General features: G+C 42.5%; 1 protein-coding gene across 7 annotated transcripts in view; it reads left to right on the forward strand.

The window, feature by feature from the left end:
* FBLN2 (fibulin 2) overlaps nt 1-18,173 on the forward strand; it is a 114,388-nt gene that overhangs the window by 64,640 nt on the left and 31,575 nt on the right. For all 7 annotated transcript variants that reach the window (XM_071755490.1, XM_071755488.1, XM_071755494.1 and 4 more), the window contains 2 exons: nt 14,239-14,350; nt 17,934-18,063. In XM_071755490.1, coding sequence (XP_071611591.1) covers nt 14,239-14,350; nt 17,934-18,063 — 242 coding nt within the window. The remainder of the gene's footprint in view (nt 1-14,238; nt 14,351-17,933; nt 18,064-18,173) is intronic.

Consider the following 18,173-nt stretch of genomic DNA (forward strand, 5'->3'; position numbering starts at 1 on the left):
CCTGTCCAGGTCCCTCTGCAGAGCCTGCCTCCCCTCAGGCAGATCAATACTCCCTCCCAACTTGGTGTCATCAGCAAACTTACTGAGGGTGCACTTGGTCCCCTCATCCAAATGATTGATAAAAATACTAAAGGGAACTGGCCCCACCAATGAGCTCTGGGGGACACCACTGATTCACCAGCTGGGTTCAGTTCTGTTCACTGCAACTCATTGGGCCTGGCCACCAGTCAGTGTTTTACCCAGCCAAGTGTACAGTGGTTGAGGCCATATTTAGCCGGTTTCTCCAGGAGAATGCTGTGGGGAACAATATTGAAGGCTTTGTTAAGGTCCAGGTAAATAACATCCACAGCTTTTTCCATACCCACTAAGCAGGTCACCTTGTTGTATATATATGTATTCCCCCTCCTCTCTCCAGCCCCCTTCCTTTTCACTGCAGGTTTGCACACAAAGCTGCACCAGAAGTCAGATTCTGACCCTGTATTTCCTCTGAATGGTAGAGGGGAACAGTTCTTCACCTCTCACCTCTGCACAGCCCTTGTCCTATGTGGAAGCTGATGTCTTGCAGTGATGAGGAAACAACTGGCAGATAACAAAGGGTGTTTGTTGATGGAGAGAAGCAGCAGGTTCAAAATTGAACCTCTCCTTTGATGAGGAAAGTTGCATTCCTTAGTGGGGGAGGGATCTGGCTGGTGCCAGGCTGCTGCCAAGAATGTGCTGTACCCTTCTGTGTTCTCCTGCATGTTTCTTCCTTCCTCCTTCCCACTGAGGACCAAATCAGTTTATTGGGGATGGGGACAGTGCAGGGTGGAAAGCAAAATAGCAGCTTACAGATCTGGTAGAAATGCAGCTCTCCTCTCAGAGGTGTAATTGGAAAACATTACTCAGGAGTTGATGTGTTTGTCACATCATCTCTGAAGTCTTAAAATATTTGAGTTTTAGCACTGTAATAGGATTTCTCCTTGTGTGTGTTGGTCAGGTAATGAGGCTGTTGAGTTAGTGGGTTTAAATGTGACCCAGATGTGGGGAGGATCCTTCCCAGGGGAACCTGCCTCCTTTCCTGCCTCCAGCATCCCATATGGGAGGTGTGGGATGTGCTGCTTGGGCAGGCAGAGGGCTTTCTCAGCAAGAGAAGATTTTTTGGAGGCTAATGTGAAGAAGTTTCTTCTCACGAGCAAACTGAGGGGAAGAAAATGAGGAGATGCCACTGGCACTTTACTGAAATCTATGGGCTGCCTGTGGATGCTCCCTAGTGTTGTATTTTGCTTATGAAGATCCATTTCACATCCATTTGAGACTGCAGCTACAGCATACAAAGCTGTAACTGGCAAATCCAAATAAAAACAAATTTGATCTCAGCTAGAAGTCATCATTTTAAAAGTGCTGGAGAGACCATATATTATGCATAGAGTTCTGCTTCTGTTTACAAGAGACCTTTTTTGTATGCTGATTTACCTTTGTGTACATAAATAACAACATAAATTGGATTAAATCAGCTATGTAATTGAAAATGTACATTACAGTCCCTTTTACAGAATGATGTCAGCATTTATAAGCAGCCCAGCCAATGTGCATAGACAGTGGATGACAATTTAGCATTAAGATATTTCTCCTCTTGGCCTGGATCTGTTGAAAAACCAAGAGGGAATGAGTTCATCTTTCCCTCTTCTCAGTTCTCCCTGACCCTAACCCTAACCCTGACCTTACCTAAAGAATCTGTTTTTCATGAGGTGTATTGGTGAAAGAAAAAGGCATGGAAAAAAATACCTGCCTAGTGGTTTTGGTGTCTGTGCAGGATATAAATATATCCCTTTGATGTTAGGGGTGGAAATGCAGCTGGATTATTTAAACAGGGCTGAGGTGGCAACCACACACTTCAGGCAGAGGTCAGGCTGACCCCTCTAGTCTGAAAGCAGGCTATGGAAACCATGCTTGGAACCATGGCTCTGGAGTTACCAGAACTGCTTGTAGCTGCAGACAGCTCTTGAGCTTTCTTGAGCTGTAAATGTGGTTTTCCTTTCTCCAGAAAAAAGGGCAGATCCCTTCTTAATGCAGATGTGAGGGTTGTGCTGTTGTGCTCATTTTCCTTATAAATGAATAGGCCACTGAGAACTCAAGAAGGATGAGAGAAAAACTTATTTTAACCCATGCAAACATGAGAAACCTTGACTCAGCATCAACATTTTGTGGCCTGAGGCTGTGAACAAACACTGTCCCATGTGTAGCTGTTGGCTAGCTGAGCTAATCATAAAATCATAGAATCATGGAAAGTAAGGTTGGAAGGGACCTCGGAGATCATCTGGTCCAACCCTGCTAATATTATTGTTTATGTCTCAGCACCCCATTGAGCTGAGACTTAAACCTTTCCAAAGTGGGGGAATCCACCACTTCCCCTGGGAGACCATTCCAGTGTCTGACTGTCCTCATGGTGAAAAATGTTCCTCCTGTGTTCCAAGGGAGCACAGTTGTTGGGCTAACAACTAACATTCAGAGAATGATGTGAAGGACCTTGGCCTTCCTAAGCCTTGTGCTTCTCTAGGTGGATCCATGCAGTTTGGTGCTGCCCAAAACCTCTTGGCTGCTCAGAGCTGGGTGCTTCAACCTCTTGGATCCCAGCTTCACGGGCAATGACTTGGCAAGTTGGTTTCTTTTTGCAGCTGTGTCCAGGCCTTTAAGTATTTAACACTTAGCTCCTTTCTTACATACTGCCCCAGGAGTACTCTCACCACAGAGGCTTTGTGGGGATCTTATTCATAGTCTCCAATGAATAACTAAGACTGTACACCTATTACAAGCTGTTGTAATTAGTAGGCTGACTTGAACAGGAAAACTGGATTAAGGATTTCAAAGCTGAACTATCCTTATACTTTAATTCTTCAGTTATAATTCCATCTTTAAACAGGAAGGGCTAAAACTACTTCCCTGCTCTGTTCTCCACCATCTCCTCCCTTATCTAGCTCTCATTTCCTCAGCCTGGAGAGGTGCTGTGTGTAAATCATAGGATCAGTCAGTTGGAGAGGACCTCTAAGATCATCAGGTCTAAATGGACACTGCTGTCCCAGCTCGTGGTTGCTAAAAAAGAAAGAAAATGAGCTGTGTGTTCTTATTTACATAAAAATAACAAGCCCCTGCTCTGGGGATTGTAATGATAAAGTGGTATGTAAGGTTCTGCCTCTTTTAGTATTTCTTTTACTCTGTTTCAGATATCTCCTGCAGTCAGTAGCAGAAATGGGCCTTTGTGGGGGAGATGAAGAGAATCCTCCTTCATTAGAATTTACCGCCTTATCCCAAATGCTCCAAAACAAATTTAAATCACAGAGTTGGAGCTTTTCACAAGTCAGTCCCTCTTCTCTCTCTTAATCTCTGGTTCCAAAGCAGAATGTGTTCAGGAATGTAAATTCCTTTAAAATTGGCTGCAGTCTGTAGTTTCCAAGGAGGAAGTGTAGCCAGAGTCCATCGTAGGAGACGGAATTCCAGCTGAGCTTGAGCCTTGTGCCTGGTTCAGGTGCTGCCTGCAGGGTGCTGGAGCCTGCCCTGGTGGCACCCAGGCCTCTGCTCTGCCTGGGCAAGAGCAGAAGGACAAATCTCCATCCTAGCTGTGTATGGAGTGCCTGGCTAAGCTGGATGGTGGCTCTGTCTTTCCAGATGTTTTTTTGCTTGTTTGAAGCCGTATGCGCGTGAGAGCTCGAGAAGGAAAAGTACTGTGACCATCTCTGCTGCTTACAGAAACACAAAATGCTGAGGTGGCTGAAGAAATAGTTTCTGCAGAGACAGAGACAAGCTGTCAGCTAATTAAATGCTGATCTTTTCACAACATCCTTATGATTATTTCATCCTTTGTAGGAGACAGATGTTGAATGCTCCCTGTAGGAAGCAGTCGTCCTCGATCGCGCTGCGCCTCGCACAGGACTTGAGTCAGCAAATGACTTCAGCACGTGTCTGTGTTTCATCAGTGCTGCTGAACTAAGGCCTTGCTTTAAAATACACATGTTCATCATTATTTTAGGTATTCAAGGGCCTCATGCTTTAGTTTTGAGTCAAGGAGCAGACAGGGGTTGTAGGCTTCTGTGGGCACTGGCTCAGACCCTAAGTTCAGGTGGCAACACCTACCTCTGCCACAGTGTACAGAAATTTGCAAATCATTGCTGCCTTTGAAGGGGACTTCAGTAACAGTGCTTTCAAGTCTACCACAGTATCAATAATCATGATGAACACATACAGGCTCGGCTTCCTCCTGTTAATTAGACACAGTTAGTTGAAACAAAATGTACGAGTTTTTTGGGTATGATCTGAATAGTGCAGACTTTTGACAGAATGAAGGGATTCCACACTTCATGTCATTGTATTTCTCTTGCTATATTGTGGCCAAATGCTGACACAGGGTTACAGGTAGTTCCAGCTGGAGGTAAAGTCTGATGTGGAAATGAGCAAAATGAGTCATCTGATACCTCCTGTGTGAAACCACAGGAACACTCTCAAACAAGGTGCTTCATTTAGAAGTTAAACTCTCCCATTTTCCTAATTTCCACCTCCAATCATTAATTTCTTAGGGAATTGAAAAACCTTGTTTCTAACCAGCCCTGGCTCTGATGCATGTTGCACAGCAAAAGAGAAATTTCCTGGTGTATTTCCTGCTAGGAGCTGTTAAATTCCCCTGAAACACTCCAAACACCATTATCTGGCCTCTCAAGTTAATATTTCCTCCTGCATTTGTGGGGCATAAAAGGAAGATTGTTTTGTTGCTGTTGACTCAAGGATCCCACTGAATTTCTTTTGCAATAGCAGCTCTGGCAGTGGGTGCTTCCTGGAGAATGGAGACTTCCTTGCGGTAAATGGATCAGGGCAGAACCCTGGGCCATCAGCTCTTCCAGCCTGTCATTAATTCAGGAAATGCCCTGGGCCACAATCATTATTACTGAAATTCTTGCACAAATACTCTTTGCAGAGCTGCATAGAGAAAAGCCAAAGGAAATGAGAGAGCTCTTCAGAACATCATAAAATAAATAAACAATTTAAGTTATGATTATAAACCTGACAAGGACTAGAAAGGGGTACACGTAGAGTACCCAAAGAAGGAAAGCTGGAGCCCTCCAGCTTTCATTTTAAGCATCCCTACTCACTAATTAGGAACTTACTGATATTTAGAGGTTTCCTTCCTCTGATGTTCAGAGCTGTTTGCTCCATGTCCTCAGCCCTGTCCGAACAGAGCTGGAGGGCACGTACTTCACCAGAAACAGCTTGGGCTCCTGGAGCGTGCTGCCAATCCCTGACTGCTGCTATGCTCTCTGTCTTTACCTTTTCAAGGTATGCAGGACTGTTTGGCTCAGGCTGCTGCCTCTGTTGTCACCCACTGCAGTCAGGTGCTTGGGAAGTTGTGCTGAGAAATGGAGCAGGGAAAAGTAGCTGACACCAGCAGCTGGGGATTAGTCAGTCAGGGAATTTTTCCAGTTTGTGTCAGTGATGTTCTGAATAGAGATGAGCACTCCATTCACACTGAATAACTTCTCTGATGAATTTTCCTGGTTTTCTAATTTGCATGAATTGGTCATGAAGAGAAATAAGATCTTGGCTTTTTTTTTTTTTTTTTAATTTTTTTTATTGTCCCTAAAATTATTCTGAGTTTTTTTGTGGACAGTTTCTGGATGGGCTCTCCTGGAGTGCAGCTATGGGTGGTATTTTTAGTCAGTGCTGTGTGCAGTTGTACTGATTGATGCAGATCAAGAACCTGGTCATCTGCTTGGGATTTTTTTTTTCAACCAAAGGTGAAAAACTCAAATATCTAAAAGCTCACAACTGCAGCCTGAAAGGCAAGTGAACTTTGGGGTTGGCTTCATATGGCTATTAACAAGCAGTCCCCTCTCACATGTTAGCTCTGCCAGTGTGTGTGTGGTGTCTGCAATCTGTGCACTTGAGATGAAGATGTGACTCAGATACAAATGTACAATCCTCCTTTGTGACTTCAAACAAAAGCACAGTTTCACCTGCAACTGGTATGAGGTCAAACAGTGTATTTGTATGGGTTGCATTATTAAGGGTGTTTAGCCTTGTTAAGCATTAGAACTCCAAAATGGCACAATAGCTTGGCTTCTCCTTGGTCAGTGTTCCCACTCTGGAACAAAGAACTTTTCATTGCTACATTCTTAGAATTTAAAGCAGCAACCTGTCTTGATGGATGGCTCCTCTGGTATTGCAGTTTGTGGGGTTGAATTGTAGATAACCACCCAGGAGTAGAGAGAGCACATAAGCTAAATTAAGGCCTTACACACACATATGTTTTGTTTGTTTGTATGGTTACAACCTCAGCTCAATTTGGAACTGGCTGAGAACCCACTGCGAGTGCTTCTGTTGCTGAATGCTTGAGCTGCAGCAGATTCAGGGATCCTGCCTGAAGCACTCAAGTTCTCTGACAGGCACTCCCTGCCTACATCCCCCAATAAACACGCTGCTTCTTAATTTTAACTTCAAAATGAAACAGGGCTGGTGGCATTGCCAGCTTCAGAGAAAGGAGCCTACCTGGCCACACGGAAGAGCAGGCAAAGAGTGTGCTTTCCCCCAAGATAAATCAAGGGTAATCAGAACAAGGCTTTCCAGAGCCTCAGCTCTTTTGAAAGTCAACAGACAGCATAAACATACTCTATGCAATATCTGGGAAAGGAAAGTTGAGGAGGAAAATACAGCCAAGATGGTGCTTAAGGGCAAGAAATGTTATGCCTGCTTTGAGTTATTCTTGTAGCTGATAGATGGGTGATTGCATTTGAACTGTTCCACTTGAAACTCAGTGACAGGATAGATCCAAACGAGCCAAATTTTTTTAATGCGGGAAGATAAATTGTTTAGGTTTTTAGTTGGTGAAAAATGTTAAATAATGTATTTAGTTGGTTTTTTCCCCCCTTTCTTTCAACCTGGAGCTAATAAAGGGGGCTGTCATGGAAACGTTGAAGACCAAACATAGTCTGAATTACCTGACCTCTGGCACAGGTAATACAAGGTTTGACTTACAAGGATTATCCAGAACTAAAGCCAGAGGGAATATAAAGTTGCTATTCATTCACACTTTAAACAAAATCTGCCAAACAATCCTGGCTGAGGTTATGCTGATGTATGTCTCCGTTGTATGGTGCATAGTAAAATGAGAACATTCAGTTTGTTTTATCCAGTTTTTCATTGTGCCTTTGGGCAGACACAATTCTTTATGTTTTGCCAAGCAAGCCAGCATGAGGAATTTATGAAAAAAAAATAATGTAGGAAACAGAGTGTTTTCAGGTTGAAATGGAAAGCAGATGCCTCCCAAGGAGTGAAGGCAATATAAGAGAAACTTGTCCTGGATGAATGGTGGGCTGGATTTCTAAAGAGACACAGGTGACTTTGAGGGAAGTAGGAGAGCACAGAAAAAGGCTTTGCTGTATGAAGTTTAAAATGAAGGCAGACTATTGCAAGTGTGATGAACCCCACTTACATTACTGTGGTGTTGGCATGGCAAACTGAGTCCAGCAGGAATGGAAGAGGGTGATGGAAAAGAGGAGAAAAGGATTAGGTGCTGGACCAAAGCCATGAGATGTGGGTTGAACTCTGAGCCCAGCCTGTGCTTCTCCTGCAATCTCCTTTTCATTATTTCCAATGAGAGGAGCCTGAAAGTCTAATGAGTACATGTAGGTTAAAGCCCCTTCCCCAGCTGTGAGCTAACCCGGGATTTGGTCATGGAAACACTTGAGCACTGCTCTCATTTTCAGTAAGATTTAGAGTCAGATGTGCTCCTGAACACTGAGGCTCTTTGAGGAGCCTGCAGGAACCTGCACAGAATAAACCATCCACTGATTTATCTGGGAACAGGTCCTGAAGGAAGCTTTACCAGTCCTAATGACGTAAGTGATAGTTCAGTCTGCACTGAAAGCAGCTGGCTCTGGGGCTGGGTTGTCATTCTCCCTCCTCTAACTCTGCCAAGAAAAATGTTCTTCTCCTCTTCACCTTTACTCATTAAAATGTCTTCCTAGGTCTCTCAGATAAATCAAGTAAAGAACATGTTACCCTGCACAACCAAATTGTGAAATCCAATGAGGGAATTTAAGAGAGCCTCTCAGGCTGTAGGTAAGATAAGGAATGACAGCCTATTAAGGGGTAAGGCTACTTTTTTTTTCTTTTTTTCTTTTTTTTTTTTTAATTAAAACTTTATGAGATTAAGAGATTAGAGCAGAAAAAAAGACCCACTGGAAGACAGGTATTTTTCAGTGTTTGAAGAAATCCATCAAGTTAATTGTTGTTCTGTGAAGTTCATTACTTGCTATAATATATAGTTTTATGTTCTCAGGCAGGTTTTTAATAGAAAAATGCAATACCTTTTTCTTCAGTGGGAGCAAACAATTCTTGATAAATATATGTGCTGGGTCCACTGCAGGTCTGAATACCCCTTGCTTTAACAGGAAAGATAGATGTATATAAAATTAGAAACATATTTTCAAGGTGGCTTTTAATTTTTTTTATAAAGGAGTGGGAGGCAAGCTGTGAGCACTGACTAGACAGGAAAAGCAGCACTCTGCTTTGATCCCTTTCCCTGGCCATGTGTGAGTGTGAAAAGGTGATGGACACTGCTCCTGTGCTGCTTTAGCACTGCTTCTCTTCTTTCTCCACTCACTCTGGTGGGTGAGGATGCTTGCAGCTGGTGAAAGCAAACTATCCCACTGGTTCAGCTTTTATTTAGGGTGTGGAAAGGTGTTGGTGTACTCCAGTTCCTCAGGAGTCAGCCTTTATTCTGTGCAGGTTCCTGCAGGCTCCTCAAAAAGCCTCAGTGTTCAGGAGCACATCTGACTCTAAATCTTACTGAAAATGAGAGCAGTGCTCACTTCATGCCACTTGGGAAGCCATAATCCAACACTGATGTTGCTGAGGAGGCTCAGGAGCTGCTCTGGTTCCTTACCCTGATGAGTCGGATGCAGGTGCTGCTGGGCTCTGAGCCCTCTCCACCACGTGCCCTGGATGCTGCCTCCTGACTTGGGCAATTTGTGCAGCTGCTTTTCAAAGTTCTGGTATAGGTTGATTTTCACAGCTGTCAACTTCCTGTGTGGATGAGCAAAAATCCTCAAAATGAAGATGCACCTTAATCCATTGCCTCATTTCTAGAAAGTTCTGCATCAAAGTTAATCTTGTTGGACAAACTCAATTCCTGCAGGATCCTGTGGTGTTGTTTAGTTCCCCTCCTCCCAAAGAGCTGTAGTTCTGGGGAGGAGAAATTCTATTCCTCAGCAGGAATTCAGTGGCAGGCTTTGTCATGAGAACAAGAGCTCAGCTTTGTTATGGAGGTCTGAATGTGGCCTCTTTTGCATGGGAAGGCAATGCCCATCCTCCTGCTGGTTCATGTTCCACCTGGAACAGAGTGCACTGACATTCCTTGGCTTATAGGTAATGAGAGGGGTTTCAGTTTTGAACTTTACCAATATCTTGGATCAAGTGGTTGTATTATCCAAGCCCCTGCACTTTGCCTTCCTTGGGCCTCTCTCTAGATAAAAGTTTCTATCTTAGATTCATTAATGTGTCTTGGCCCCTGTAATAATTTTTGTAGAAAGGAAAATAATTGTTTCTTGTAACAGAATGAAATCTTGGTGCTGTTAAAGCCAAGATTTAACCCATCACTTGCCACTCACACAGGGGGAGATGGAGGCTTGGATGGATTCGTTAGTGGGAGCAGTAGAGGAAGGGATGAAGCCTTAAGGTTTGTCTGTCTGTGTTCTGCTTAGACAAAAGAAATATGTAGAACAGGAGAATGGTGGCTAAAACCTGCCCAATAACTCAGAGTCAACTCTCCAACTATTGATATGTACACAATAGGAATAAGTCAAAGGATGCAAATATTCTGCAGAATGGCAGCAAGCAATGAAAGCAGAGGTGTTAAACCACTGAAATGTTCCAAGTGGAAATTCAGGTGACTCTGAAATCAGTGAAACTTTAGTGTCAAAAAAGCTTTGGAAAAAAACTGAAATATTTTATGCCTTCTCAATCAGTCATAGACCTATCTGATGTATTATCACTCTTGAAGCATAATTGTGAACATTAAGGGGAGAAAAAAGGGAGAAGAGCTTTGGAAAATCCCTTTTGTCTCCTTGATATTCTGACAAACTTATGGATCACTGTGTGTGCAGGGGAAACTAATTTAGTAGCTTTCAACTGTGAATCCAGGGGAATATTTGAGCTTCAGATAAACTTCTTAAAATCCACCCTCTCCTTCCCTCCAAGCAGATTTTCCTAGCTTAGGTATGGAGTTCCTGGTTAGCATCATGTGAAAGATGCTTGGATGTCCTGTGGGTAGGGAAAACTGAGATGTGATCCTGCATCAGTGGGAGACCACCCCACCACCACTCAGGTTTGGACCAGGTATTGAGGCAACCTCATGTTTTAAGGCACAGTCAAGGATGAATTAAAATTCTCTGGGGGGAAAATGTTTCTTTCAATATTTGAATTAAATTCTAAATGTCTCTAGCAAACAATTTACCAACTTTTTAGATTTGGACAAAATGTACTTTAGTTTATGTCTTCAGAGTGATGTAGAGTGGTAATTGGAAGAGGGAACTCACTAAATTATTAACAAGTGAGGAGGCATGATGCTACTTTATTGTACAGCCAGAAATAAATTACTTTTTATTTCCTAGTGAAGAAATTCATAAATAGGAAATTGGCTGTTAACAGGTGTCTTGTTAAATTACTCTAAATAAAGTATCAAAGTTGCACACAGTGTAACAAATAATCAGGATTATGGCGCCCCAAAATACTGTGATTTCATTTTCCATGACACAAATCTATTTCTAAATCTGCTAATACTGTGAAAGCCCCAAATAAACAAAGCTCTGTTTGAATGTTTAAGTATTTCAAAGTCTGTCATACATTTAGCTTAAATCTCCATCCAGCTCAGAAACTGTGGTCTTCAGTCATGTGCATGTATCTCGTTGTATGCGTTTGTTCTTGCTAATGTATAATCAAAAAAGCATAAATCCATGCTAATGACTGAGAGGCCTATCATGAATTATTCAGTTTTTCTAATTCCTGATTGAGATAAAGTGCAATAGTTTGCTCGTTTTATTATAGCTGCATTCTAGATTTAATTATTCATAAGATCATAACAAAAGGCACTATATTTTGCAAATATGACTGTTCAATAGTATGGCACTTCAGTGCAGGAATCTGATATTGGGTCCTTAGTGAGGAATGAGTAATTCAGTTTTATTTGAACTATAAATCATGTCATTTACTGAAATACAGTTAGTAAATTCTGTGTTTTAAACCTAGAAATGCTGTAGCAATAAATGTTTTCCAGCACTTGGTAAAATGAATAGAGTTTCCACTGAGGCCTTGAGTTAAAACAACATTGAAAAATTGTTTTATTGCAAGGTTTCATAATTATTTGGTACCAGGTATATTTCCTGTCCAGTTTAACTGAATAGATCATCCCTCCCATGTCATAAAGCAACTCTTGCATGGAATACAGCTTTCAAGACTCAAGTATATTTTTAACATTGTTAATTCTCTGCATAAAATGAAAGCTCAGGTGCTGCTGCTGTGTGCCCTTGTGTGGGAGGACAGAAATGGCTTCATCATCAAATGGCTTCAAGTCTGTTTTGGGTTGTCTCTCCTCAAAATATTGACAAAAACTAAGAAAATTTGATAGGAGTGTTAAGTGCACCCTCTCCTACCAATCCTCAGTACCTTGGCTGAATCACCATTGGGACTCTCCCCCAGGCTGTGTTTCAGCTGACTGCTGCAGTGGTCATCACTGCTCAGGCTCAGGTCTGGGTGTGTGATGTGAACTCTGTTGGGGATGAAAGAGCACAGAAGGAAATGGAATTCAGTAATTTTTCCTCCTATAAGACCTTGGTCAGTAATGGGACATGTTTTCTTTCTTTTTCCCTTGCTTTTTCCATCCTGTTAGACCCAGTGTTTGAAGTCGTTTTCTCATGAACAGACACGAGCTCTGTACTTTGTGTGTGTTTAATTTTTCTAGTTGCTTTTTACAAAGCTGTGCTGGTAGTGAGAACTTCTCAGTTTCCAAAATGCAATATTGTCTCCTAAATTAACTGTAACAAGTATAAAGGAATAGTCTTCTTCTTCTGAGGTTTGTATTATCTGTGTGAGTACCAATATCTTTTAACACTGAAGATAGTACTACTCTTAAGCTTCTTACCCTTAGTATCTAATGACTCCTTAGTTCTACAAGAAACTATATAAAGTTCTTCTGTTGCTTGAAACATAAAATAACTGCTGTAAATACATGACAGCAGAAGTCTGCTGGTAACAAAGGCTGCCTCTGTTTATTCTGAACTGTGCAGCATGGATCTCCAGATTTTTTCAACTGTAGCTGTTTCTAAAAATGCCTTACTTATTGAGAAGTCTTACAGTTTTGCAAAGAATTATTTGACTTAATACCATATACTAAGTGCAGACAAAGGAAAGGATTCTGTTAACTTTTTCATCCAATCTGAAACCTCCTGAGGAAGCTGCTGTTGCCATACAGGGGGAGATGGTTCTTGGTTCTGATGGGGTGACTGCAGACTCCAACTTCCTGTCAACCCTCCAGTGCAATTCCCTGACAGATCAAAGCAGAAATTAGTCAGAAGGGATTTATTTGAAAATTGGCTGAGGGTTCTTGGAAATACACCATTCTGCAGTGTGGGCTGCTGGGTGTTGGTCAGGGAGTGCTTGGATGTGGGGCTACCCAAGGTCCCCTGCACCCACACACCTCCCACAACTCAACTTTGAGGTGGTCTTTGTCTTGTTTTCTCTTAATGGTAACACCATGCTATGCCAGGGACTGGCCTGGAAGGATGAATAAAATGCACAAAATATTCCCTGCTTCCATATAAATGGCTTTGAACTGGAGCATTTTGCATGAGCCAGTGGAGCAGCTCCAACTCATCAGTATAGGACCATTGATTCTTTGTGGAGAAAGCAGAGCCCTGTGGGCTGATAGACCATCTTTATTATCTGTGTAGTCTTGTGTATCAATACCCTGAAATCCCAGCCCCCTAGGATTTGCAGTGCATCTCATAGCTCTCTAAAAGGCATCTCTTAATCATTTCCTACCTGATTTCTCTGTAACTGTTCCCAAAGGAGACAGCTCCTGCTGTGGATCCACAGGCTGGTAAGGGGGAGATCCCATGCTTTGTGTGATGGAGCCACCCGTGGCATGAGGAGCTGCAGGAGGAGTCTTCTTGCTGCCACAGCACAGCTCCTGCCACCAAGCAGGCTCCAGTTTATGTGTGTTTGGTGTTTGCCCCCTCGTAGCATGGCAAGTGAAATGAAATCCAGTTCTGTTTGGACTCCAGAACTGCTGTTTCTGCCCAGTCTGATGGAACCCAAGCCTGCTTTGTACAGCTGGCATGCTGTGTATTGCAGATCCACTGGTTTAAGTCTCATTTCACTGTAACCTGGAAAGTTACATCTTAAGTGGAAATCCACAGGGAAAAATATGAAAACTAGTGCAGCATTCCCGTGCCCATCTTTTACTACATCTTAGTGCCAGTGTTTTACATGAGCTTGTAAGCAGAGTCAGGGCTACGTCTCTCAACCCCTTTTCATTGTGGTTTTTCAACCAGCTGAACCCTCAAATTCAGAGCACTCAAGGTACATGTGGGTAATTCTGAGGAGTCAGATGTTTTAATCTGTCTTATGGAAGCAATTTCTTAACACTGCACATGTCAAACCTACAGAAAAACCCTTGCTAAACGTGAAGAACTTCAAGGGACAGTGACGAGGAATGTGTTGCACTTGGTTGTTGCTCATGAGTGAAACTTCATATTTACAATTTGGTATAAGAGAGGTACTGATGTTTGTGTGTGCCATGTGCCAAGCTTGTGTGCACTCTGTGTGCTGGGTTTTGCTTCTTGTGAGCTGTCCTGGGGCACCTGAGTGCTAGCCCAGCTGGTGGTAGTGCAGGCACTGTTGCACTGGCATGAAGATTTATTAAATCAACTTGTATTAAATGCCCAAGCATGATTTTTCAGGGTTTTTTTGTTCAGAGATGTCAAAGGTGGAGTTGTCTTCAAGCCTGTTACGTCTTTTGCTGTATATAAAACTTTGATTTGCCTCTGCTGTTCCTTCCTGTAAGACACTACCAGGTGGTTGATTGTCATATTATAATGAAATATAGTAGGAAAAAAAGTAAAAGCTGAACTATTCTTATGTTAAAGATCTTCTCACTTAAGAAAATGGAGATAAACCAAATATGTTCTATACAAAAAAACCTCTGTATGTTTTGTACAGGTTCCACAAAGGAATTGATTGAGAGCTGCTGTGGAGCTGGACAACAATGGGCTATAGACAATGGAGAGTGCACAGAAATCCCTGTAAGTGGCATGGATGGTGATATTTGCAGGTACGTAAGGCAAAAACAAGCATTTAACATAGAGAAGCTCTTTAGAAGAAATCAAATGATTGGACAGGAGATGTCCAGGAGATTGGGAACTGTTTCATTCATTGTATACATTATTGGTATACATTGTATACATTATTGGGCAATATGTCACAACAGATTAGAGAGAGGCTTTCCCCCTCCCTTTCCCCCAAATCTAACTTAAACAAAAACCTTTTAAGGTTTCTTTCTCTCTCTCCTGTAAGCAGAGCACAAATTGTTGTTTCCCAGTTGTATGTGTATCTGTGGAGCTGCAGATAAATAGAAGGGCAGAGCTTGCCTTCCGTTTGGCAAGTGCTAAATACAATGATTATCTGTAACATTAAGTGATGTGTTTATTGTTCAATATGAACAGCTGCTGGTTCTGGTGCCTGTGTTCAGCTGGAGAGGGGACCATACGCCTTGGTAATGCTGCTGCTATCAGCAGCATCTGCTCTGGGTGAGGGTGCCAGATTCAGACTGCAAAACCAGGAAAGAAAAATGGGTGCAGACTAACATGGACAACCCATTACCCTGGCTGCAATTTGTCCTCCCCCCTTCTTTTCCCTCTATGGATTCCATACATGAAAAGAATCATGGCTAAATGTCACATTTCAGAAGAACATGAATCTATAGAGGTTTCAGTGTTTGGTAAATACTTTACACTTTCCCTCTAGCCTGAAACAGACTTTACAGAGGGATGAAGGCAAAGTTATGAGAGCAGTGCAATACAAGCCAAGTGGATTTCTCTAAGAGTGATCCCAACATTTTCAGCATTAAAAAAAAGCCCCAAAACTTTGGCTTTATCAGCGTTGGTATCATTGCACCTTTCTTGAAGTTACTGTTTACCCACTCCCTCCCCCCCAGGGATCTGGCATGACATAGCTGACACATACCAACTGTCTGTGAAGTAAAAACAGGTTTAAAAATTACAGCTGTGGCCTAAGTAGGTGCAAATCCAGTGCATTAATGAGTTGCACCTGCACATCTGATGTTGGGTTTAGATGAAAAAGCCAGATCTTAAATTCAGTCCCTGGTAGAATATGAAAGAAAAGGAGATCAGGAGTTCAGTTGTTTTACTTTTAAAACTTCAGTCATGTCCCTGGTTTAAAGATTTAAACCCACCTTTAAATATTCTGTGTAAAGAAAATGTTTCATATAAAAAAAGTACCCAGGGCCTCAGAATCTTGGGAGCCCAGGCAAAAACTCACTGCTTGGGGTGGGAGATGTGCCTTGTGCAGAGCTGGTCACCACCCACACCCACACCCTTGGGTGCACCAGTTGGTGTGCTAGAACATCTGCAAGTAACACTTGGCTCCCCAGAGCCTGCCCATGGCTTGGCTCAGTGTCTAAAAATTAGAAAAAGTAGAAGATAGATACTAATTTTAAAAACTGGTCAGTGCTCTGCCAGGATCGGGGGGGTTTCTGGGTGACTGTCAGTGCACTGCAGGATCCATGTTTCCAGCTGAGGCAAAGGAGCCTCCCCTGTGCCTGCAGAGGCTGGAGGTGGTTTCTGTAGATGTTGCAGACTGAGGTGTCTGTTGTTTCCAGGTGCAATTTTTGGGTTTTCGAGTGGCAAAAACCTAAATGTTGAAGCTACTTGTTGATGTATTTTGATGTCCCGGGGCATTCATGCTCCAACTGGGTCTGTCTGTCTTGTGACCCACAGCTGCAGGGTGGGAACTGGGACTACCTAAAAGAGCTCACACGTAGCAGCTACATGAATGAACTTAAAGCAAATCACAGGAGATCCTTAGAGAGTCAACTGATCACAGAATTACAGAATGGTTGAGGTTGGAAGGGACCTCTGGAGGTCATCTGGTCCAGCCCCTCCACACTGATAGCCAGGTGTAAAAATACCCCCAGAGCTACACCACTGGCTGTGTCAGAAACAGGATGTTAGGCTGGGTGAAATCTCATCTGACCCAGTACAGTAGTTTTATCTCCAAACTGATATGTGTTTTATCATCACAGAGCAATGTTTATCTGGGTGGCATTTACATCAGCTGTACAAGTGTGACACTTGCTTTTTGCTGACACTTCATCCCAATTAGAGCCTCACATCAGTCTAATACATTAAACTCATTAACTCTTTCCCTGAAGCAGAAATGTTCTGAACCTTCTTTGAACCAACAGCTCATTTGCCTGTGAAGAGTAGGTTGGTGAAGCAGAAAGAAAATGTGGTTAACACTGTTCCCACTTCATTTTCTGGTAATGGAGTATCTGAAACTGAGCTGATATGATTGTTAAAGAAATCCTAAAATAAAAATGGCCAGTGTCCAGGCTCCAGACAATACTATTTCTACTGTGGATTCCATACATGAAAAGAATCATGGCTAAATGTCACATTTCAGAAGAACATGAATCTATAGAGGTTTCAGTGTTTGGTAAATACTTTACACAGATAAAAATGCTTCTAGGATCTTTTTGCAATTTCTACAAACAGCAGTAATTTTCAGTTAGGGTTTTGGTTTTTTTTAATTTAGTTTTTTAATGAAAGTCTGGATGTCTTCTGTAAGCAATGACAATTAAATTGCTGTTATGTGATTGTATCTGGGTACAACCGTGCATTGCTCAAAAAATGGGTTTTCTCCAGTTGGCAATTAACACTGGATTAGAAAACTCACTTCCTTTAAAACAAAGCACATGGGGGTGGTAATCCCCTTCCTGTCATCAAACACAAACCACTGCTTCCTGATTACATCTGTTATTCTATCCAGCATAAAAATATTAATGTAAAGCTGATGCAACAGGCCTTGATATCAGGAAAGTGGCTGAGTGGCTGTCACAGGCTGGTTTCTACTGAAAAACAGATATACCCTTCCTTCCCTAGCCCCCTTTTTTTTTCCCCCTTTTTCCCCCACCCCTTCCCCCCTGTATTTTCTTTCATTTAGATCTGTTTCATTTCAACCTTCAGTCAGTCCTGCTAAAATGCTATTTGAAGAAGAAATGCATGTTTCTGAAGTATTTCATATACAGCGGTCAAGTCACCCCAAAACTTCTCTTTGAAAACAAAAGTTGGAAGAAATCTTAAATTCTGGGTTGCAGTCTGCAGGGTATTAAAGGAGAGTTCATAGGGGTTGGGTGATGTGACACTTCCTGAAGTCCTCTCCAAAGCTTCAGTCCTCTGGTTGATGAAGAAGTGTGTAGAGGTGTGTTTCCCATTCCCCACTTTCCAGGGAAGAGGGTTTCTGTCTGATTTCTGTTTCTGAAAATTCCTGGAGACTTCTGAGAAGTGAAAGATGGGGAAGAGGGGCTGTAATGCACAAATATGGATGAGCTGTAAGGGATATTGGTGGTCAGACTTGGAGAGACAGTGACCCAAACACAAAACATCTTGGGCATTTATCAGGACATCTTTTTATTAGAAATGAGAAAAATAAAATATATCCTGCAAAGATTGGTGGTACCACCAGGATCATCCTGATACAGACACACAGGTCATACATATCAAATCTGTGGAATGTCTTGTGAATCCAATAGGTCTCACCCCAAACCCAATAGGTTTTCACCCCATCCTGATGTCTTCTCAGTGTGGGTGATGCTTGACCTCTGTGCTCTTTTGCAGAATTGCTCAGAAGCAGTGCTGTGTCTCCACAGTGAAGGAGAACAGCTGCCTGGCTGGCATGGTGGCTGCCAAGGAAGGGGACGTGTGCGGGCCAGAGGAGAGCGATCCCTGCGGGGGATCATCATACAAGGTCAGTTGCTCTGATGCTTCTGTAGGTTTTGCTCTGAATATGAGGTGTGCTCATTTCCTGCATTTAGCAGTGTGTCCTTATGCTGCTCTTCAACACAGAAAATTATAAAG

Source organism: Heliangelus exortis, chromosome 12 (assembly GCF_036169615.1).
Source record: "Heliangelus exortis chromosome 12, bHelExo1.hap1, whole genome shotgun sequence".
Taxonomy (NCBI): domain Eukaryota; kingdom Metazoa; phylum Chordata; class Aves; order Apodiformes; family Trochilidae; genus Heliangelus; species Heliangelus exortis.